The sequence below is a fragment of the Chanodichthys erythropterus genome, chromosome 19 (genome assembly GCF_024489055.1).
Source record: "Chanodichthys erythropterus isolate Z2021 chromosome 19, ASM2448905v1, whole genome shotgun sequence".
Taxonomy (NCBI): Eukaryota; Metazoa; Chordata; class Actinopteri; order Cypriniformes; family Xenocyprididae; genus Chanodichthys; species Chanodichthys erythropterus.
Genome location: NC_090239.1, coordinates 33,466,853 through 33,490,209, shown reverse-complemented (window position 1 = coordinate 33,490,209; position 23,357 = coordinate 33,466,853). Strand labels below are relative to the sequence as shown.

The following is a 23,357-nucleotide window of genomic DNA, read 5'->3' as shown; positions in this document are numbered from 1 at the left end:
TGTAAACCCATTGGAATTAATAATACATAGAGTCGTGGCTTTGACAACTGTCTTAGATTCTTTTATGAATGTGTCCTATATTGAAAGGCTGGGGCAGCAGCATCAAACGGGACGGAGCGGAACGGGGACGCGAGCAGAACGCGTATGCAGAGGAGCTCACGGAGCCTCAGCGCCTGCTGCAGCGGACTGACGCGGAGGAGGAGCTGCCGCACGGGCACTTGGGTAGCCTAGTGAAGAGTGATGCTGATGGAGCGCATGTGAGTAACTATCCACCGATACATGACATCAAAACTGACTCGATCCATGTTGCTCGTTATCCCAGAGAAAAACAAGCATTTTCTTCCTAAACTTTCACCAAAATATAACTTGCTCTGTTTCTGAAAGTACTTTACTCTTTGGCTGATTTCACCAAACCCTCTTATTTTTCATCCCCTCCCTTCCAACCACCTGCCGCGTTCGAATTTACCATCAGAGTAGGCCTACTGCTTTTGATGAACTTCTCGAGTGTTAATATGATAGGCCTAGTGTTTTTGTTTTTTTGATTTTTTCAAAGGCGGCATGAAAAGTTAGTTAGCGATAGTTTTTTCTTCCCTATTGTGACGTATCCTATTGAAACGGTGAGCTCGAACAATAAAAAAATGTAGGACTTGAGTTCATTTGGTCTATTGGGAATTTAAAGGGTTAGTTCACACACACAAAAAAAATTAAAATAATGTCGTTTATTACTTACTTCATGGCGTTCCACACCCGTGAAACCTTCGTTAATCTTCGGAACGCAAATTAAGATATTTCAGTTGAAATCCGATGGCTCAGTGAGGCATTCATAGACGACATTTCCTATCTCAACTTCTCAAGATCCAATAATGTATTAAAAACATATTTAAATCAGTTCATGTGAGTACAGTGGTTCAATATATTATAAAGCGACGAGAATATTTTTGGTGCGCCAAAAAAAAAACACTTCAAGAAGCTTTGGAGCGTTATGAATATTTTGTGTCGAATCAGCGGTCCGGAGCGCCAAAGTCACGTGATTTCAGCCATTTGGCAGTTTGACACGCGATCCGAATCATGATTGGACACAGAAGAATCATAACGCTCCGAAGCTTAATGAAGCAGTGTTTTGAAAAAGGCCATCACTACATAAATCTTTTTCCTTTTTTTTTTTGACGCACCAAAAATATTCTTGTCGCTTTATAATATTAAGATAGAACCACTGTACTCCCATGAACTGATTTAAATATGTTTTTAGTACATTAATGGATCTTGAGAGAGGAAATGTCATGGCTGGCTATGCAGGCCTTATGCTGCATTCACACCGAACGCGTCTGGGGCGTCAAATTCGCGCCAGACGCGTCTAGTTGGACGCTTGAACATTTTGAAGTCAGACGCTTCAGACGCGCGTAAAATTCGCTCAATTCGCGCGTCTAAACAAAGTGTGTTCAGACGCGAATTCGCGTCATGGGAGGGGCTTTCATCTCTTTCTGCACAGATCCTCTGAATAAACACAATCTCGTCAGTTGGAAACCTGTAGCGGCAATTTAACTTGGTTATGCCGGCCGACTTTTGCTAGCTAGAAGGTGGGCTAGTATCAACGGCTAAAATCATGCAAAAAGTTTTACAACTAACCAGATTGTCCGATTTCTTCGCTTATTCTCTTCCAGGCAAGGTCCTTTTTATTCCTGTCTCGATAAAAATATAATGACACATCACAGAGCTCAGGGTGGCTACACACAGCGACATCTTTGTTCTGGTCTCCGGCATCACTGATCACATCATAAACACGTTACTACCAAAGCAGAGTCCCTGATTGGTTAACGCGCCGCGAATTTACGCCAAAGTTCAGATTTTTCAACTTGGGCGTTTGGGCGTCAGACGCTCAATTCGCGCGTCAGCCGCGTGAACGCTCAATTCGCGCCGCGCCATTCGCGCGTCAACGGCCGATTCGCGCCGCGCTAGACGCTTGATTCGCGCCGCAGGACCTCTAGACGCGCGTTTGCATTAACTTAACATGTAAGTCAGACGCCTCAGACGCCCCAGACGCGTTCGGTGTGAACGCAGCATTACTGAGCATCGGATTTCAACAAAAATATCTTAGTGTTCCGAAGATTAACGAAGGTCTTACGGGTGTAGAACAGCATGAGGGTGAGTAATAAATGACAGAATTTTCATTTTTGGGTGAACTAACCCTTTAATTGATTGATCATTGTAGTTCGCCCTCATGCCGAAAAACATGTCATTGGTGAAGAGAAGATATTGAGGGAGGGGAAGATATTTTGATTAAAAAGGACAAGGGACATGACTTTTTACTGCAAAATTCCATAAAAAACAGAAGGTGTCATTTTTGATTTCATGGTGTTTTAAATAAACAATGTAGTAGCCAACATTTGCCATGTTGGCACTGCAATGTGATCTGTGACTATGTGATTATTTTTTGGCATCTACGCATTTTCTTGGCCTCTGGTGTCAGAAAAGTGCCCATTGTTCTACTTGGTCAATATTTTTCCCCAGTTACTATACACATTCTGACAAATGCAGACCACCGTCCAATCAGTTCCCCAGTTTTTTCAAGTTACATATTTTTTTTCTCACTCTGAGACATGCTAAATTAAGGATGTTAAACGGGTTGTAAATACTCAAAAAAGAATTAATGTTTTATTATGTTTTTAAGAGGCTCTAGTTTTGTGGCTTTTAGTGTGTGTGTCAATTAAATATTTTGGTCAGTTTGATTATGTGTCTGGCTGCCAGTATTCTCAGCTCTTTGCTCATCTCTCCATCTGGGCGTGCTGCACCAGATGCAATCCAAGGTTCCTCATGTACAAAAATCTCAGAATCTTCCAAATACCATGGCATCTAATCTCTAATATTCAGATTAATTTTTGACTGATGTTTGAAGTGACTGATCCCTAAATCAATGAATTTGACTCATTTGTTATGAAGACTATAGAGCAGAAAGAGCATTAGCATCAAGCCCTTTTCAGAGAGGTAAAGTGCACATTAAAGGTTCTACTTGTAAATGTATACTTTAATGTAATATTGGCTTCTTGCTGTAGAGGAGAGCGGAATATAAACAGTTGGGGGAAGAGTAACCAGGCCTGTCTCAGTGCAGGTATAGACTGACTCTGTGTGACTGAATGATGTTGAAGGGTTAGTTCGCTCAAATATTTTATCATTAACCTCATCTTTGAATCACAAATAAAGATATTTTAATGAAACCTGAGAGATTTCTGTCCTTCTATTGAAAATCATGTAACCAAAACTTTGCTGATTCAAAAAGTTCATAAAAACACTATTAATATATTCCATATGAATCAAGTGGTCTTCTGAAGGAAGCTCAACTGTACTTGCTTGATATGTGGAAACAAACTTCATTGGTTCTTGTTTGGTGTCAAGCAAGCGTAGTTTGAGCTTCTGTTTACCAAATGTGTTGTCATCTATGTTTGTGCGTCAATCAATGTTTATATGCAAATAAAAGCCCAAATTAAATCAATTTGTCATATAAAGCGACACTGTCCCTTCAGAAGAGGAAGGACAGAAATCTTAGGTTTCCTTACATATCAAGTACATTGTTAAGGTACAGTTTCTCTGCATTTTTTTCATCCACCAGCAAAAATAGTTCCAAAAGAAGACTATACGATACAGTACCAAAGAAGCAACCACCAAAAACATGACACTGAATTCTGACACTAGACTAGGCAAGGCAAGGCAAGTTTAGTTATATAGCACATTTCATACACAATGGTAATTCAAAGTGCTTTACATAGAAAGGAAACAAATACATAAGAGTTAAAAGATTGATATAAGATGCATTAAAACAGTTGAGAAAATACAGTGCAGTCAGTTCATACAAATAGAAAAAGCAATAAAAGTAGAGAATAAAAATGTATATAAAATGTATTATAACAGTTTAGAATAAAAAAGAGGATACATAAATAAAATACAATGCAAAATCTACAGTTTGAACTTCAATAAACCCATTTCACTGATTAGACACCACTTACCAATGATTATTTGAAAAGATCTGCCATTGTTTTTCTAGCTCAGTTTCCTGATGCTTGGCCAGTCAAATTAGAGGACTGAAACTAAGGTTTAACATTTTTATTCAAACCTTTCTGCATTCAAAGAAATACTGTATTGTACACTTAAAGGGACAACATTTTACATAAAGCCCCTAAAAGTTTAGTACCTTGAGTACTATGAGAGTGTGGAATTGTTTTTTACTGACCGGTTGCTGTGGCTTGGATTGTTCTTTGCAATTAGATCTAAATTATGTAGATGGCAGCATAATTTTGCTACTCACATTTTAAAACAATCTTATATATTGTTTGCCAAGTTGATTTTTACTGTTTGTTTAAATAAAATTATCTGCGAAAACACTAAAATCACCATAAACCTTTTGTCTCATAGCATTTTGCATAGTGATTAGATTCCAGATTCATGATTTTGGAACTGCTAAGTGGTTCTGGTGCAGCCATCTTGATTTTTGGAGGTTGATATATGAGGCTGTACAATGATTTTTGTTGTAAGTGGTACTGATATTACTGATTTGATGTTGCTGATATTATTGGTTACTATTGGTGTCATGCATCTATGACTTACAGTACCATGCAAGTTTAGTATGCAACTGGACCTGGGTTCAAATCCTGGTTTAACATATTTAATTATGTATTTTAATTATAAACCAAGGAAAATTGCATGGATCTGCATATTCTATACAGTGAAGAATGGATTTAAACCATCAGCTCTGGACTCTACGAGAGTAAGCGGCACCTTATCTCTGCATTTGGATGCTCGTTCTGTGAATCAGAGACTGTTCTCTACAGATTATCTGGAAAACACGCAGAGTTTCTGTGCTCATGGTATGCTACTGTACTTAACCACTTAACCAAGTCTGCCGCACATCCTGACTTTTCTGGGTCAACATATTTTGTTAATCCTGGAACAACATTTTTGTCCGAAAATTTCATCATAACCATAACCATATCCCTACCCTAAACCTAACCCTATCCATAAGTTTATCCCTAAAATCAGAGGGAAATGATAGGTGAACAACACTGATGTAGAAGCACCTAACCCTGGTTGTAAGCCTAAACTTGTCCCTCAAATCTGAGTGGTTGATTTGAATTTTGTGCAAGGATCAACAAAGTTGTGAGTTAGGTATTGACAAATTAATCTTTTGTAAAATTTTAGAGAGATGTGCTCAACCACTTAAAACAGCAAATTTTGACAAAATGCAATGAGTTTGTTCCATTGATCAAATTAACTACAAAAATTGTAAAACTTATTTATCAAAGGGAACTGCTAGGAACTTGCTGGGAATTCTTCTACTCTGTGGAAGCAAAGAGTTTATTAGAAGTGAGCTAATAAAATATATAAAATGCAAATCAATATTTTGTGCCCAATTATTTACTTAAGAGAAAAATAGCTGTGTTATCGCTTCACAATAGGGTCCCTATTGTTTTGCCTTCTACCCGTCCCGGGCTGTATTTGATCTGACCTACTGTACAGTGTGAGACTGTACGTTTTTGAATGATTTATTTAGTAAAATAAATGTGTGGAGGCACTCCGCTCTTCTTGCATTGAGGTAGGTATTCGTTTTCATGCCTTCGACTGCAAGTATTGCAAGGTGATCACATTTCACACCCACACCGTTTCGTCTCTTGTAACCATGGGTGCAATATATACCACCTGTCTGTCAAAGGCCATTTTATATCCTCATAACCTTGAGCTGTCTCACCTGACACTGGTGCAGAGCACACAGCAACCCTACGTGACCGCCCTTCAGCCACTGGACCCGACGACTTCTGTCTGAATCTGTCCTGTGACACCTAATCTCCATTGTCCTCTCTCATTCTCATAAAGGCAAAAAGTCAAAATGTAGGGCTGGGCTTGATTTGTAATCAGGAATTTGATTGGATGGTGAAACATTCTCTATATGACAAGTATTTGGAGCGGAGGAGTTGATGGTGATGTCTATTTAAAACAGAAAAGCTGTTTCAGAGGAAGAGCAAGTTGTTACATTTGAATTTGCTGGAGGTCACCGCATGTGTATGCTGTTGGTTGAAAGTTAGTGTTCTTATTTTGCTATAGTATCTAGTTCTATCACGGGGCTGCATCACCCACCAGCAGAAATCGGCAACTCTTTGCAAATTGCTAAACTTTCCTGAAGCATCTAAACTGAACTGAATCCTAAGAAGTTACTGGTTTTGAACACTACAAACACAGCTCTACATGATTAAAAAAAAAAGTTAGTTACAATGTACTTGGAGTGTGGACCTCCATGAGCTGAGTTTAACACCCATGGGTTAAAAGGGGTAAGGGAGGGCTCATATGGAAACCTTGTATCTCCAAAAACGTACTGTGTTTTTTAAATAGATAAACATTGTGTTGTCAAAATTGATATTGTGACTTTATATGTGGTCAGATACTTGTACAGATACAGATGCTCAAATTGAAGCAAGATCTGGAGATTTTAGATTTTTGAGCTGCAAATTTTTTGAGAATTTTGGACATGCATGTTTTGTCCGCCTTTAGAACGGCCATATCTGAGGTAGTAAGTCCATCACGTTATGTTTACATCAACTTGCAGGTTTTTTACTGTAGCTATGTGGGTGCTAAGTTTTCCAAAATCTCATGTTATTAAAATGAACATGGGCTATTTAAGACGGTATTGGCTATGATTCGACAACAAATGCTGGACTAAGACACCCTTCTCTGCTCCTCAAATACATAAAGATTAGCCATGTATGTATGTGTATATATATATATAATATATATATATATATGGCTAATCTTTATCTATTATATTATATTATATTATATTATATTATATTATATTATATTATATTATATTATATTATATTTTATATTATATTATATTATATTATATTATATTATATTATATTATATTATATTATATTATATTATATTATATTAATTATATTATATTATATTATATTATATTATATTATATTATATTATATTATATTATATTATATTATATTATATTATATTATATTATATTATATTATATTATATTATATTATATTATATTATATATTAGTGGCATGAAAAAGTATGTGAACCCCTTGCAGAATCTGTGAAAATGATAATTATTTTAATAAAATAAGAGGGATAATAAAAAATGCATGTTATGTTTTGTTTAGTACTGTCCTTGATATTTTATATAAAAGATGTTTGCATTTAGTTCACAAGACAAAACAATAGCTGAATTTATTAAAATAACCCCATTCATAAGTATGTAAACCATTGATTCTCAATACTGTGTGGTTACCTGATTATCTACGACTGTTTTTATATTTTGTGATGGTTGTTCATGAGTCTCTTGTTTGTCCTGAGCAGTTAAACTGAGCTCTGCTCTTCAGAAAATTCCTCCAGGTCCTGCAGATTCATCAGTTTTCAAGCATTTTTGCATATTTGAACCCTTTCCAGCTGTGGCTGTATGGTTTTGTATGAATCCACGTACAGACACCACTGTATCCATGTTGATGAGGAATGGCTCCTTTAGTATGTAACCAACCTGCCTTTATCTGTTTTTCTTTCTCTCAGCCCATTCATTTGGCTCAGATCTCATTCCTGGTGAAGGCCTTTGGACTCCAGTTTGTTCTAGACATGGAGCTCAATCAGTATGTGCAAAATAACACACTAGCAGAGACACATATGTTGTCGTTCTCTCTAAGCTGTATATTAATGGTGTGTGTGTGTGTGTGTGTGTGTGTGTGTGTGTGTGTGTGTGTGTGTGTGTGTGTGCGCGTGCCTGCAGTGATCTCTTGTCGTCTAACTATGTTGAACGCCATTTCAATGAGGATGGGCGACCTTTTCAGAGTCTGGTAAGAAAAACAATCTCTCTTTTTCTATTTTTATCCTCTTATTTTGATTTTGTTAGGGATTAATATCATAATGACCAAACATGTTTATTAATGTTAGATTTTCTGTTACAAAGAATATTTTTGTGATGTAATTGTACTTAATACTATTGTACTTACTTAATTGAGGAACTGCTTTTGTTCCCCTTTTGTGTGTCACTTTGGATAAAAGTGTCTGATAAATGCATAAATGTAAATGTAATTGAATATCATAATGATTTTTGGGTGATATAATAAGACATGTAATAAACAAATTCCTTAATATTTATATTCACTACCGCACTCAATGTAAACTTCTGAGGTATTGTCTGTGGTCCTGGGAATATACCCATTCCCTCTCTTACTGCTCGACTTTGATGCACCGAGGCAAAGAAGCCTGGGAAAGCATCCGCCCCTCCTGTTCACTGTCAGCTGCGTTTGACCAATCGCAGCGCTGTTGCCATGACAACTGCTTATAGACAGTTCTAGTCCACTTTTGCCAACTGAGTCAGAGAGAGAGAGGAAGAATGAAGCATTGAGTGGAGAAGCTGAAGTCATTAAGCAACTACACTGCAGCAGAGACACAGAGGAACCAGGACTGCATTGCAGAAAACTACAGCCAGACTGGAGAAATGAAATCCCAGCAATAGTAGCAAATATACCTCAGATACGCCAATCACACTACTGCCATGAACATCTCCCACACGTTCAGTGTGTGGGTGCCCATTACCCCACGGCTCTTAAAGCTTGGCTGCTGACATGATGAATGATTCTTCAAATCCTGTGTCTTGTCGAGTAAAGGCGTGCTGTTACAGTGATCAGATGCACCATTTTCACTATAGAGTCATATAAACCAGAATATCACAGAGACTTGACGCCAGACAGGAAGAACGGTGTGCTAAAAGCGTTTGATGGACACTGGAAAAGTGATCTGATGAATTTTAATGGGGGAATGTTGCCTTGGTTACTGTCATATTTGAGAGCTGTTCAGTGTTCACTGTGTAATCATTTCACTTTGGTGCAATGTGTGATTGTTTGATGTGTGTGAGATTTCAGGGAGGAGAGCACTGTTACTATCACGGTCACGTGAGAGGAGTTCAGAGGTCATGGGCAGCTCTCTCCACCTGTCACGGCCTACAGTGAGCAGCAACCCTTTATCTGATTCAGCAATACAAACACTGTGTTTATTACCCTTAAAGAAACACTCCATTACCACAGCTGTTTGTCAAGGAAGCTTGTTTCCACCACAGAATAAAAAAAACTCACAATTTTGACTTTTTTTCTTTTTTTAAATCTCGCAATTCAGATTTTATAAGCAGAACTCACAATTGCAAGTTCATATCTCACAATTCTAAGAAAAAAAAAAAAATTTGAGAATTGCGAGACAAACTCTATAAACTCTGGTTGCATAGACGGGGCTTAGATTAAGCCAGGTTTAGACCTTAGTTCAGTTAGGACATTTAGTGGGTTAGTTCACCCAAAAATGAAAATTCTGTCATTATTTACTCATCCTCATGTCATTCCACACTCATAACCTTTTTTCATCTTCAGAACACAAATTAAGATATTTTTGCTAAAATCCGATAGCTCATTGCCAGCAAGATAATTGACACTTTCAAATGCCAGAAAGCTACTAAAGACATATTTAAAACAGTTCATGTGACTACAATGGTTTAACCTTAATATTAAAAAGTGACGAGAATACCTTTTGTGTGCCAAAAAACGAAATAACTTCTTTAATCAACAATATCTAGTGATGGGCAATTTTAAAACACTGCTTCATGAAGCTTCGAAGCTTTACGAATCTTATGTTTCGAATCAGTGGTTCGGGGCGTGTATCAAACTGCCAAAGTCACGCCCCCAGTGGTGAACCATTGAATTTTCGAAACAGTTGTGACGTAACAAAGCCTCATTAACTGAATTCACGTGATTTTGGCAGTTCCGAACCACTGATTGATATATAAACTTGAAATAAATTTTTTATTATTATTATTATTATTCTGTGGCAGAAACAAGCTTGTATAATTACTGTTGTTTTCAGTATTTTCACTTTGGTGACATCAATATCACTGTCTTTTCGGGCATTTTTGGACACCTACTATACACTATGCACTATTCCACACTTTTTTTTTTTTTTTTTTTTCGGTTAGGTAAGTGCATCATCCAGGTATTTGAAGTGCACTTTATTTTTTGCACAATTATTACGCTATTTATAAAACAAAATGGCATAGATTAGTGCATAAGTACGCAAATTGGGACACACATCATGTTTTTGGACATGTCCCATGTTATCTATGTTGTAATTGGACATGTAGCATGGTTGCATGGCATGGTTTTTAGTACTAACCTGTTTAAACACGTAACATAGTATTAGCATGGTTTTCCGAATATAATCTACGGTAATCAAGTCAAGATAAATATATTTTTTATAGCACTTTTCACAATACAAATTGGTTTGAAGCTGCTTCACACAAAGTCATTTGGGTTAGTTCACCCAAAAATGAAAATAATGTCATTTATTACTCACCCTCATGCCGTTCCACACATGCCGAACACAAATTAAGATATTTTTGTTGAAATCCAATGGCTCAATGAGGCTTGCATAGACGGAAATGACATTTCCTCTCTCAAGATCCATTAATGTACTAAAAACATATTTAAATCAGTTCATGTGAGTACAGTGGTTCAATATTAATATTATAAAGCGACGAGAATATTTTTGGTACGCCAAAAAAACAAAATAACGACTTGTATAGTGATGGCCGGTTTCAAAACACTGCTTTATTAAGCTTCGAGGCGTCATGAATCTTGTGTCGAATCATGATTCGGATCGCGTGTCAAACCGTGCCAAACTGCTGAAATCACGTGACTTTGGTGCTCCAAACCACTGATTCGACACAAAAGATTCATGATGCTCTGAAGCTTCAAATCGGCCATCACTATATAAGTCGTTATTTAGTGTTTTTGGCGCACCACAAATATTCTCGTCGCTTTATAATATTAATATTGAACCACTGTACTCACATGAACTGATTTAAATATGTTTTTAGAACATTAATGGATCTTGAGAGAGGAAATGTCATCGCTGGCTATGCAGGCCTCACTGATCCATCGGATTTCAACAAAAATATCTTAATTTGCTTTCCAAAGATTAACGAAGGTCTTACGGGTACGGAACGACATGAGGGTGAGTAATTAATGACATTATTTAAATTTTTGGGTGAACTAACCCTTTAATGTCTTCAAACTTGAAAATCGCATTTACCAGATTAGAGCTGAGCGATAATATAGTTTACATTTTGAGACGATGCAAGCAATCAAGCCAATAAAATATGCTATACATTATACTGTATGCATGTAGATAAAGTTGGATATACTTATATATCCAAATTTATGTAAAGAGCTGGGTAATAATATAGTTACATTTTCATTTCATTGTCTCTGCGATGACAATAAAGTTGACTCTAATATAATCCTAAAAAATCTAATTTTGCAACAAAATAAGTCAACCAAGATTTTAGTATAGATTATTATACGTACTGTATGTACAATATGTTTAGTGTAGTGAACTGTAGTGTACTGTATATACGGATATGTTTTTTAACAATAAATGGTAACACTTTACAATAAGGTCTTATTACAATAAGATTGTATTACAAAAGTGTTCATTGTTAGTTCATGTTAGCTCGGGTCAGTTAAATATAACCGTTACAACTTAATTTTAATTGACATTAACATTATCTGACATGAATAAAGTATTTTTCATTGTTAGTTCATCAACTAATGTTAACAAATGGAACCTTATTCGAAAGTGTTTCCAATAAATCCTTCTTATTGAAAAAGTCTGCATTTTTAGGCTTTATTATGGTGCTTGTCTTTGGAGTGTCTCACATTTGTAATGTTGGTGTCTCTACAGAGGGATGTTCTCAGATGGCAACTTTTCTTACAGCATCGAGCCTGTGCACAACAGCAGTGATCAGGTCAGTACAAAGCTGAAATATCCATCTCTTTCGTCTTTCTCATCTGTCTGTTGCAGTCTGGAAAAAATCGCGAAAATATACATAGTCCTGCTCAATGATAGACAGAAGAGACAGTGAATCACTGAATATTAGCCACATGCCCAGAAATGTGCCGTACTGCAGTTGACTGACAGGTGAATCAGCAGACGTCTGTATGTGGGACGGAGGTGAAGAGCAGAAGGAGGAGTGCCGAGTGAGAAAATATGAGACAGAGCAGCTTATGGGTGATATTAGCAGCACCGCATTATCATATCGAAATCTGTCACTTTAAAATGAATTAAGAAATTCAACATCATAAGAATTTTTTAGAACAATAAAAAATTGTTGAAATATTTGAATATTTGAGTAATTAATTTGTACCATTTTATTTTAGACAATAAAAGAACAAAGAACTTATTTCTGAGTTTATCATGACAAGACTGGTTCCTGGTTAAATACAGCTTAAACTCTGTTGACAGCATCTGTGGTCTGCAGTTGATTCTTTGAGAACATCATTCCACTCGTCTCTTAGTTCAAATACATTTACAGTCATGCACTTGATGGATGCCTAACAGGCACAGCGGGTAGAGCAGTAATGCGATGTTTGTATTTTGGTTAAAACAGCCTCATTTGATTTTCATTTTGACCTTTCAGCTGTAATGGTGTTTGAAGGGTTGATTTGAGGCAAGGCTACTTTTTCGAGATGGAGGATTAGAGTTCTGCAGTGATTTTTGTAGGCCAACCCAGAAGTTAGCATCACCATGGTTCCTTTGACAAAAACTTTTTTTGAAAAAATGGAAAAAGGATTTTTCCATTGAAAAAACAAAACAAAAAAAAAAGCTCTCTGATCAACAAAAGTTTATGATTCTTGTTTTGTTCATCATGATAATCACAAATGAACACAACTTTCATTTGATGTGAGTGAGTAGATGAGTTTACTTGTTCGGTGTGATGATGTTTAATGTTGCAGACAATCTCTGTAGTTCTATTTAGACACTTGTTAGCAACCCAACTGCTTTTTTCAAGACAATTAAAAGCTTAAAAACAAATCACAAGGCAGTATTTCTGCTGTATTATGTTGTAGAATAAAATATCTTGAGCTTCTGTTAGCCACATACATTTTTTCAGGCATTTAACCAAAAATCCATTTAAAAAACCTAATGACTTTGGGATGATCAAACCGGAAGTGCTAAATGCTAACTTTTGGCCTGCAAAAATACATTATCTTTGCAGCACTCTGTGTCATTTCTGTGGGAGGAGTTTGTTCCAAGACAAAGTAACCAAGCTTGTTTTAAGCATGAGGGAGATAAATCCTTAATTTGATTTCTTCTATTTGTGTGAATTGAATTAACTTATTATTACTGTGGCACAACATTGAAATAGCATGTCAAAGGTGTCCAAATGATAAACCAAACTGCTATTCACTCTTCTTTCATTGCACCTTTTTTGTGTGTGTGTGCTTTTTTTCTTGGTCCTTTCATCTGTACTTGTTATGTATCTCTCTTTCACTCTCTCTCCACTCCTCTTTCGCTTCTCTTAAATGGGTCATTTTCATAAAGTATTCAAAGCCACATGTAAAGTGTCTCTCTCTGTCTGGGTAGATGGGAGATTAATAATGGATAGTTGTGTAATAGCCTTACATGGCAGATCTCAGTACATCAGCGAGCATTTCATCTGAGAGGAAATGTTACCCAACAACAGGAAACAATTCAGCCAGACATGAGCAAATATACACAATTATCAACAAAAAATTTCATATAATTTTGTACCAAAATATTTGCTCCGAATATTGTGAGAACAATTACAACATGACTTTTCAGCAGGACTAGGGTGTGGCCTACTTTTCTCAAAAGGCTCCAAAAAATAGTTATAAAGTATAAGCTGTGATTCTTAAAATCCATGTAAAAAAAAATGAATGCTGATAAAACAATGTGGTAAACATGAAAAATGCTGCATCTAAATTAGAAAATCGAACACTTATGAACACATTATGAGGTTACAAGCCACATTGAGTCTACTTCCACTAATAAGGCACACCACCACAACAACCACAAAAAAACATCATAACTCAGCAACAATTTCAACAAGGAAGTTGAAATTTACATGCATTTTCTATGTTAAGTTTACATTCTAATTCAGAAGCTAATAAATATGTTTGTTTGGTGTATGTTTAACAGGCTGAAGTGGCTAATTTTAATAAAATTTGGCAGATATGTAAAGGACATGTAGATTAGAGGTACCAACAATTGGCACATATGAAAAAAAGTTTTAAAAAGTAAAATTTGTATTAATTTAACCAAATTATATTTTTGGATGTGGCCCATAATTATTGATTGTAATTTTTATTGTGAATGCAACATAAAAAGTTGATTTGCAAATGGAAATTTCACTCATTTCTGAGGGTAGGAGGTGCTATAACTCCAATTACCTCTAATGATAGTGATAACTATATTGTCAGACAATTGCACTTAAGGCATGTCCAAATCCACTTTTGCTAGTTTAACGACGGGAAAAATGGTCAGCACGCCCCGCACATAGTCTAAAAGGTTCGTCCCTATTCTCTTAATGAGTAATGGGTATGTTTTGGGTGTAACGTGCAATAAATTCAGAGTCTTATCTCCCTTTCCCTTTAAATGCCAGATGCATTCGCACCATGGTGGATTCGCTATTTACATGGTGGAATTTGCAAGCAGAAAAAACGTTGCGCCTGGCGCCACATTGTGCCGGGTATATGAAAGGGCCCAAAGCCTGACATTTTTCTTGCGTGACAGTATGTTTATTGACAATTATTACCCATACATTCCCAAACCCTAACAATCTGCAATGCAATACTATACAATCTACAAGACTGTCACATTAAACAAAATACAAAATTCCACAATGGACATTACAGAACCTCTATACTTTTAAACTATGTGTTGACATTTACTATGAATTTCACTGGTTCAACAGCATCAGCAGCTTGTTTTGTCAATTTGATCTATTATCTCTACTTGACTAAACTGCTTGGACCCAGTAATTGTCATTGCGGCTATGTAAAATCTTACAGGAACAACCATATCATATGAATAATGTCAAGAGAAACATTTTTAAAGGGAGGTTTGATAGGTGACTGTATGTAATGCACTTTCTGTTCTTTATGTCAGATTAACAAAAATTTCTATGATTCTGTCACACAGGATTCAAATACTCATGTTGTATACAGAATGGCAGATATTCGGCTGACACCACATTCCTCAGGTAAGACATAGATTCGTAGATTTACTTTCTTTCTTCCATAGAACAGAACATTTTGAAGAGCAAAAGATAAAAAGTCAGCATGCATCACATTGACTCTAATGAACAGACTAATAGCAAAGATTACCATTCAAATGGAAAAGATCACCTTGGCAAAATGAATTGTGTTCCACATAAGAAAGAAAGTTTTCATTTTCGGGTGAACTACTCCTTTAATACAGTTAGACAAATGCAGTCGCTGTCTGTCTTCTATGACCTATTCTCAAATGTTTTTTTCCAGCATTCAGACTGTCTGCTTTTACATTCGTCCTGATCTCTCTCTCTTTCTCTGTCTGCTGCATATTGATTTTTTTTTTTCATGGATCATTTTTCAGTAATACACATCTTTATCGATCCACTGAAAGCTGATGAGTAGGAACTTTTTGTTCGGGATGGTTTTCATCCGTATATGGCTTCTTCTCTTCCAGGAAGCACCAGGAACAGCAGTGACTCTGACATTAACAATGACTTTCCCGTTTCTATGGAGACGGATGAGACGGAGCTCACAGATGGGCTGAGACGGGCAAAAAGACAGGTGAGAGTTTTTATTTTTGACATCAGTTGATTTATCAACTGATCTATATTTTTCTTGAATATAAGTCATGCATAATAGGCGAGGGAGGGTCGTGGTGAAGGTTTTGATCCGGGCCCAAGAATTCTTAACTGTGACCCTGTGCAGACATATCAGATTAGAAGTGTTGGGCTCACTTTATATGAAGTGTCTTTCATTACTAATGCATTTAAACTGCCGGTCAAAAGTTTGAAATAATTACTTTTTTTTTCTTTTTATGTTTTCTGCTCACCAAGACTGCATTTATTGGATCAAAAATACAGTAAAACAGTAATATTGTGAAATATATTAAAATAGAAAACCGTTACTTTAGATTGTAATTATATTTCAAAAATTAATTTATTTCTGTGACAGCTTGGTTTTCAGCAGACTTTGCTTAAGTGTCACATGATCTTTCATAAAGCATTCTAATATGCTGATTCCGTACTCACCAAAAATTTTATCAATTTTGAATTTTGTTGTTGTTGTTGTTAAAACCATGATTATATACTACCAAACTTACCTGGCACTAAATAAAATGATGTGACCTCAATTCATTTAATTTATTTTATTTATTCATTTTTTATTCAAAATAAAAAGTGGGGTGATATGCAATGACTAATGGGTAAATTTCCTTCTGCACTTCCTATGAAGTAAAGTATTGATGAACTGAACATGCATTCTCCCTTTGGACTGGAATCTTACTTAAAATGGTGGAAATAAATATTTAATGGGAAACGCATACGAAGATCAGTGGACAGGCTGTTGAGCGGTTTCCTCACAAAATTAGTTTATTCAGCGTACTGAAGCCTGTAACATAATTAATGAATGTAGCATTTGTTTTGTTTTTCAACCATAAACAGTACTCTGATCATTTGGAAATATATTGTTGAATGGCTATAATTAGTAATTTTAGCCTCAGCATTTAAAAAAATAGACTGTTGGTATTGACAGTACTACTAGCAAAAAGATGCTATTTGACAAAAAATAAAAGTTGATTTTACATTAATTTGCATATTAAATGTGTACATATTCATGATTACAAATTTTAATATTAAATGTGACTGACTGGGATTAATCACAGAAATGTGTCACATTTAAATGATTCACAACTCAAATGAACAGTTAAAACAATGATTTAAAAGTATTATTTTCAGTGAAAACACTACTTGTAGAGTAAAATGCCATTCTCCAGTGAGTAATTAAATTAAACAAGTAATCATCATCCAGGATTATGTTAATTATGGTAGTTTTACAAAAATGATTGAAAAGGCATTAAAATATAATGTGAAAACAAACTGTAAGTAATTATTGCACTGCTTTTGGACTGATTTTCTACAGATGGAAATGGTCTTCCCAGCCTTATAAACTGGTTGAACCAGATTGAACCAGTTAACCAGATCAGGCTAAATTGTCAGTTCTTGTTTCGAATCAGCACTGATCCACAAGTTACTCAATTATAACTCTCTTTCAAGCATGCTTGACAGTCACTCCAACTCAAAATTATCCAGTATCCTGGAGCATATATTCCTATGATGCCTAATGATGTCAAATTTTGCCAACTCACAACTAGCAGTCTTTTGCTGTCTTTTGCTGAACAGCAGAAAGTGTAACAAATAAAATGTACTGGAAATATATTTATGGCTCAATTACATCAGTATTTGATTTGGCTCATGTAACAGTGGTCCGGTGGCAGTAGCTGTCAAGTCAAAAGTACACTGATACTGTGACAGGCAGGGTTTGAATAAAATGAACTTTTTCACTCACCAGTCAATTTAGCTTCTAAATTTTAAAGTTACTGGCCTTTTGGAACTTGAACTAGCCAAAACAAAAATATCAGAAATAAACAAAATGATCAAAGCCAGAGTTCTGTTAAATGTATTTATTTTAAAATCTGATTCTGATTGTTGAATCTGATTGTTCTCATTGAGTCGTTTTCCTGCCTGTCACAAAATTCTCTGTGACTTCTCAGAGCCATTATTTTGTAAACTCCAAATGTATCTCGCTCCAAAATGAATGTTTAATAGTAAACATGCTGAAGATTAACGTGCAAGCTGTCAATTCATAGGACTAAAAAGTGGCCCTGGATTTTCTGGCACAGAAACATAGCATTTTAAAAAATTGAGGCATACAACAGTCTTTTTGTGCTTTTCATTAACATAAATGAGCCACTGGCATAATTCTTTAAGTTATTTGTCTAGTCTTTACTATATGACAAACATTTCTGAAGAACTTTTACACAGCTCTTGTACCATAAAATGAGTCGATATGACACAACACTCATGTATCATGTTAGTATGTTAACAGAAAGTTTTTCTCATTGAAAGCAATGGTTTTACCAGCAGAATTGGAATACAGATGCTTTGTTTCGCCATAATCATAACCTGAAAAATTAGCTAATGATGGCACCCACACATTACGTGATAATGATAATGAATTAAGATAATCAGGCTGATTTTGGGCCCAATTCTCCCCTTCCAACAATCCTAGGTAAAGTCCTGATTATCTTGATGGTTCTTCATATTATCGTATCATATTTTCGTGTGGTTTGAGGTGTGTTAAGAGTGATTGAATCTGCTCGGAAGAACATCGGGGCTGCACCGAACACTGAATATTTACATTCAGAAATCCTGTTGTGTGGGGAAAACCCCTAGAATAAATGTGCATGCACTCTGTAGATTGCCACATGGAATGAAATGATACCCAATAAGAAAGTGAGCAGGCAAAATACAGAAACATAATGCGACTTCATCCAAATCTTTTTCTTTTTTCCCCCACAAATTTTCTTTAAAAAGCAGTCCAAACACATTTTTTTCTTGCCTGTCATTCGCCATGTTTGTTTACTCTCGCAAGAGATTTTGCGAGATTTTCCATGTTCACAGTCGTGATTCTGGTTGTTTGTAAATGGAATCTGTATGTGTGTAAAATAACATTTTATTAAACCAGTAGAGTGCTAGCAATGTCAAAGTAATGGGCTCAATTCCCAGAGAATGTTAAGAATGATCTGCAGATCCAAGAGCAAATGGAGAAAAACATAAGTTTATTAAAAGTTATCAAAGCAAAAGGGCCGATCCCCAGTCGTTGGGATAGAATCAAAGCTGGATACAGTGGAGAGGAACAGGAGTCTAAGAACAGGTGAGGGGCGAGAGCCAGGAGAACAGTCAGGAGTTTTCAAACCTGAGGGTCTGTGGTTCTACCATTGGAAAAAGCGTAATGACTAACTTGGATCAGGTGTGCCTTGATAACCAATCACATTACAACCTTGACATCACTGAATTTCAGAGTTGTGCGACAGTCAATCACTGTGCGGATACCATAGAAATAAGAATTGTCGTAAACTGAATCGTACCTGTCACACACTTGTCTGTGACTTATCATTTAGACTTAATCTATCCATTAGACAATCCAATCCAAAGAGCTACTTGGGTATCATGTTGAGAGACAGGCAGCATGTCTTAACAAGAGCAGTCTGAAAGCCGGACAGAGCTGGAGAGTGAGAGCAGCCACAAATAATTGGGATTGGGCAGAGCACCAGACAAGACAAAACACAACTCGAACTTGTCTCGAGTAGGGACAAACGGAGCCGGCGAGTAAGAGGCACAGGGCACAATCTGGCAATGAAACAGAGAAAGAGAGAAACTGGGTAAATACAGCCGATCGGCTTAGAATTGTTCAGTTCTGTGTATAACATGTATCAGACACTCTGTGAACAGACTGTGGGCGATCAGTGGGTGTGATGTCTGAAGCTGAGACTAGCCTGTTAAAGGGTCATGGAATCACTCGGCCTGTTTTAGCACAGATCATTTATGTCTTAGATTTAAAAAAGGCTAAAAAGATGAGTGCTAAGGCTGTGGAAAGGTGGGAGAGTATAAGGTGGGAAGAGGAGAGGGAGTCACACAAAAATCAATAAAACAGAACTACAGAACTCAATATACAGATGAATGAATATTAAAATGTGAGTGGAGACAAAAACAACAGTTAGGGGCACTTTGCTACAGTGGTTCAACGTTAATATTATGAAGACAAAACAAAAATAATGACTTTATTCAACAAATTCGTCTGTCCCCTGTAATACTGCTATGCTATTTTCGTTGCAGAGCTTTATTGTTTATGCCTGTATGGCGTGTTCAGACACAAACACTTTCTGTAGGCCTGTTGACAGACTCCCTGACCAGTTTTCTTTTTGTCTGCTGATCATTTTTGGAGGGAGACCCTGTTCTTGATGATGCCACTGTTGTGCCATACTTTATCCACTTGTTGATGACTGTTCCTTGGTATATCTACTGGCTTAAAGTGTTTGTAGCCCCCACCTGAGCAATACCTTTCAACAATCAGATCCCATTGATGCTTATTGTTAATGCCGCCCTGAAGACAGGCGTGTACTATTTTACATGAGCTTGATGATTAGTTCATTCTGAACAGCCACATACCCAATTATAAAAGGGTGTGCACACTAATGCATTGCATTGCATAGGTTGTAATTTTTACATGTGCAAAAGTTCTCAAACTACTTATCTGCTTAATTTTTAACATTACAAAAACAAGCTGTTTTAACAGGGGTGTGTAGATTTTTTAAATCTGTGACCGTAAGCAAAGTGACTAATATCAAAGATGGTGCTGTAAATGAAACTCTAAAGTCATATCAACTTTTAAGTCTAGCAGAAATTAAGGAAATTATCAGATCAATTTCAATTCAGAATGATAGTACACCAACTCAGTGTCACACACAGTTTCAAGACTGTCAGAGTTGCTGTGAGTAAAAGTCCTCTAAAAGTCTTATACTGTATGCTTTGTTCCTTCTAAGTTCACAAAAGGAAACTCGTTTCCACAAACCCATTTCACTTCAGAATGTTACACGGATGTACAAAATATAAGCTTTCTAAAATGTCATCTATATGTTTTCTTTTTCTATAAATTCAGATATATATTAAAAGGAAACTCCCTGTTTACTTTTCTGTCCATTCTTCTTTGAATTTTTGGTTTACATCATTGTCTTCTGTTTTTCTGAATAATCCAAGTCATCGTTCATGATCAGACATACTTTATTAGTTGTGTTGTTTGTGTATTTGAAGAAGACGTGATGGAATGTGTGTGCATAAACAGTGCTGGTCCATGTTTGGAGTACCAGAGTACATGACCTTAAAAACCACTCTCATATAAGCTACCCATAAGCTCATATATGCGCTATAATCTTTAGTGCTATTCTTAGTCAGTGTTGGGGAAAGTAACTTTAAAAAGTAATGCATTACAATATTGCGTTAAACCCTAAAAAAGTAACTAATTGAGTTACTTGATTACTTTTTATGAAAAGTAATGTTACGTTACTTTTGCGTTACTTTTTCCATAGACAGTAAAAGAAATGGACACAGCGACCCCATTGGAACTCAATTGAGTCAAGTGAAGCCCATTTTTAGCGATTTTTAGCACTTCCGTTTCTGACGCGCAGACTCACACTAAGCTTGATGACGTCCGCAACCTGTCTGACAGATGTAAATCTTCTAGTAGCTGTGCGTGCAAACTGCCATCGTTAATCTTGCAGAGACGGCGAGCTTGAGCGGGGAGTTCTTTGGCGTGAGTGAGCAGGAGTAAGTATTCTGATTAATTAGTTTGTATAGTATTTTAAAATGTAACGCCAGTACGCCATATTAAAATAATCTCCCCGATTGCCTGCGAGCTTCTCCTCCTGTCTGTACGGTAATTTCTCTACTGTGCGACAGAGAGTCGAGTGGTTATGACGCAATCGTTAGCTTGTTTTTACAAAAACTGTTTCTACGGGGCCATAATGTAACATAGAAGGTAATGGAGCCCTTTATACATTGTCGTGTATCTTTGGAAATAAATAATGGACAAATGGAGTCTTTAAATGCCTCAGATGTAAAGTTATTCACTGTCAAAGTGACGCCAAAATGAATGGGAGTCAATGGGGATGCTAACGCAAGTGAAGTTCTGCTACAAGATGGCGGCACCCGGCCGACTTCAACTTCCGGTCGACTTCCTTGGGCACTGACTTTTTCTCACCTGGGCTGGGCTTGCTTGTTTGTTTTTTTAATAAAAACGAGAAAAAGTTATATTTTTTGGCAAATATTAAGGCCCTTTGACACCAAAAGTGAAATGAATAAGCCTCAGGCTGAAGGAAATAAATTCACGCCTGTACAGTAGAGCGTGCAGCTCAAACAGACCTTTGGTTTGCGTAAAATTGAGATTGCATTTCACTGTTCATTTTGAGGAAGACTGAAGTGAGCAAGTGAGATGAGTGAATGCATTTTCACATTTAGTCTAGAAAAACAATAAATAATATGTTTCCACAGCTCACACAACACCTCTGTACTTTATTTATCTCAACATGGGCACAGGAGAGCTGTCAGTCAATAAATGTGAAAAAGTAACTTACGTTACTTTATTTAAAAAAGAAAACAACAGTATTTTTTTATTCCACAAATCTAAAAGCATTAACCTGTCCACAAATCCCTCATTAACAACTTTCACACAGAGCATTGATCCCAGAAAATTGCCATAAAATTGCTAGAGTGACTTCTGTGCGATCGATCCCATGATCAGTAACATTGCCGGGATCAGTCCCGAAATGCGCCCTGTGTGAACAAAAAGCAGGACCAATGTTGTAAGGGGAATGTCATAGTGATGACGCTGAAGCTGAGCTCGTTCACCAGCTTTGTGGAACAGTATGCAATGTGCTAGTTTATGATAGAATCAGAAAAAAGGGATTTCTCGAGAGAGAAATTCCAGATCATAAGCAAACTTAAGAATCTGTGGAGACATTACAGGTCACGTGTCTTTACGGGATGTGTGAATGCATGCACAGATTCCAGAAAATCACTGGCAATATGAATGAACTAAAATCAAACGATCCCAGGACAAATCCCTGCACACATTATCAGTGTATTTTCCAGAATCTCTGTGTGAAAGGGGCTATAATGTCACAGATCACTATTTTCCAGAGACAATAGTTTTGATATTTAGATGAAATGACAAAATTAAGAAGATCATGGGCTTTCAATAAATGTGTTAGCATACGCTTTTGTGCCATCTATGGTCAAAAGAAAAAAATGACCCTACATTTCAAATGTTCGGATAGCAACATTTAAGAAGATTACAATAGGAATTAATCAAATTGATTGATTTAGTTTAATAAAAGAATCATAAGAGTATCCATATTTCTTTAACACAAACACACACGCACACACATTTAATTCTCCATCAAAAAATTTCCATCACAATATGTAGTGTACTTCACAATGGCTGTATCATTGAAGTAATTTTTTACATTCTGTGATGTTGCTTTAATCCTTTAAAGACATCGGTTTGGTTAAACTGTGACTCCCTGTGTCCCCCCACAGGTTCGGAGGGGTCCGCGTACAGTTCAGAGTGAAACAAAGTATGTAGAGTTACTAGTGGTCAATGATTACGAACTGGTAAGATCTGAAAATAGTTAATTTATTTAAGTTATTCTTTTCTGTATTTCTTTTTGCATGTGTTGTATAATGTGATGTTATGTTTATGTAATGTCTCTGTAGTTTGTACAGATGCGAAGATCGGCCCCTCAGACGAGAAACTTTGCCAAAGCTGTAGTGAACATGGCTGATGCTGTATGTCCTGAAGTTTGACAGACACATTCATGATTTTTCTCATGATGTTTTCCATGTGTAAGTAATG

The 23,357-nt window shown here is 36.4% G+C and overlaps 1 protein-coding gene across 2 annotated transcripts in view; it reads left to right on the top strand.

Annotated features, from left to right (window-relative positions):
• The window catches only part of adam11 (ADAM metallopeptidase domain 11), a 55,652-nt gene that overhangs the window by 485 nt on the left and 31,810 nt on the right, over nt 1-23,357 (top strand). For both annotated transcript variants that reach the window (XM_067368953.1, XM_067368952.1), the window contains exons 2-10: nt 88-257; nt 7,567-7,643; nt 7,781-7,847; nt 8,919-9,001; nt 11,779-11,842; nt 15,040-15,100; nt 15,565-15,671; nt 23,042-23,116; nt 23,219-23,290. In XM_067368953.1, the coding sequence (XP_067225054.1) occupies nt 88-257; nt 7,567-7,643; nt 7,781-7,847; nt 8,919-9,001; nt 11,779-11,842; nt 15,040-15,100; nt 15,565-15,671; nt 23,042-23,116; nt 23,219-23,290 (776 nt within the window). The remainder of the gene's footprint in view (nt 1-87; nt 258-7,566; nt 7,644-7,780; nt 7,848-8,918; nt 9,002-11,778; nt 11,843-15,039; nt 15,101-15,564; nt 15,672-23,041; nt 23,117-23,218; nt 23,291-23,357) is intronic.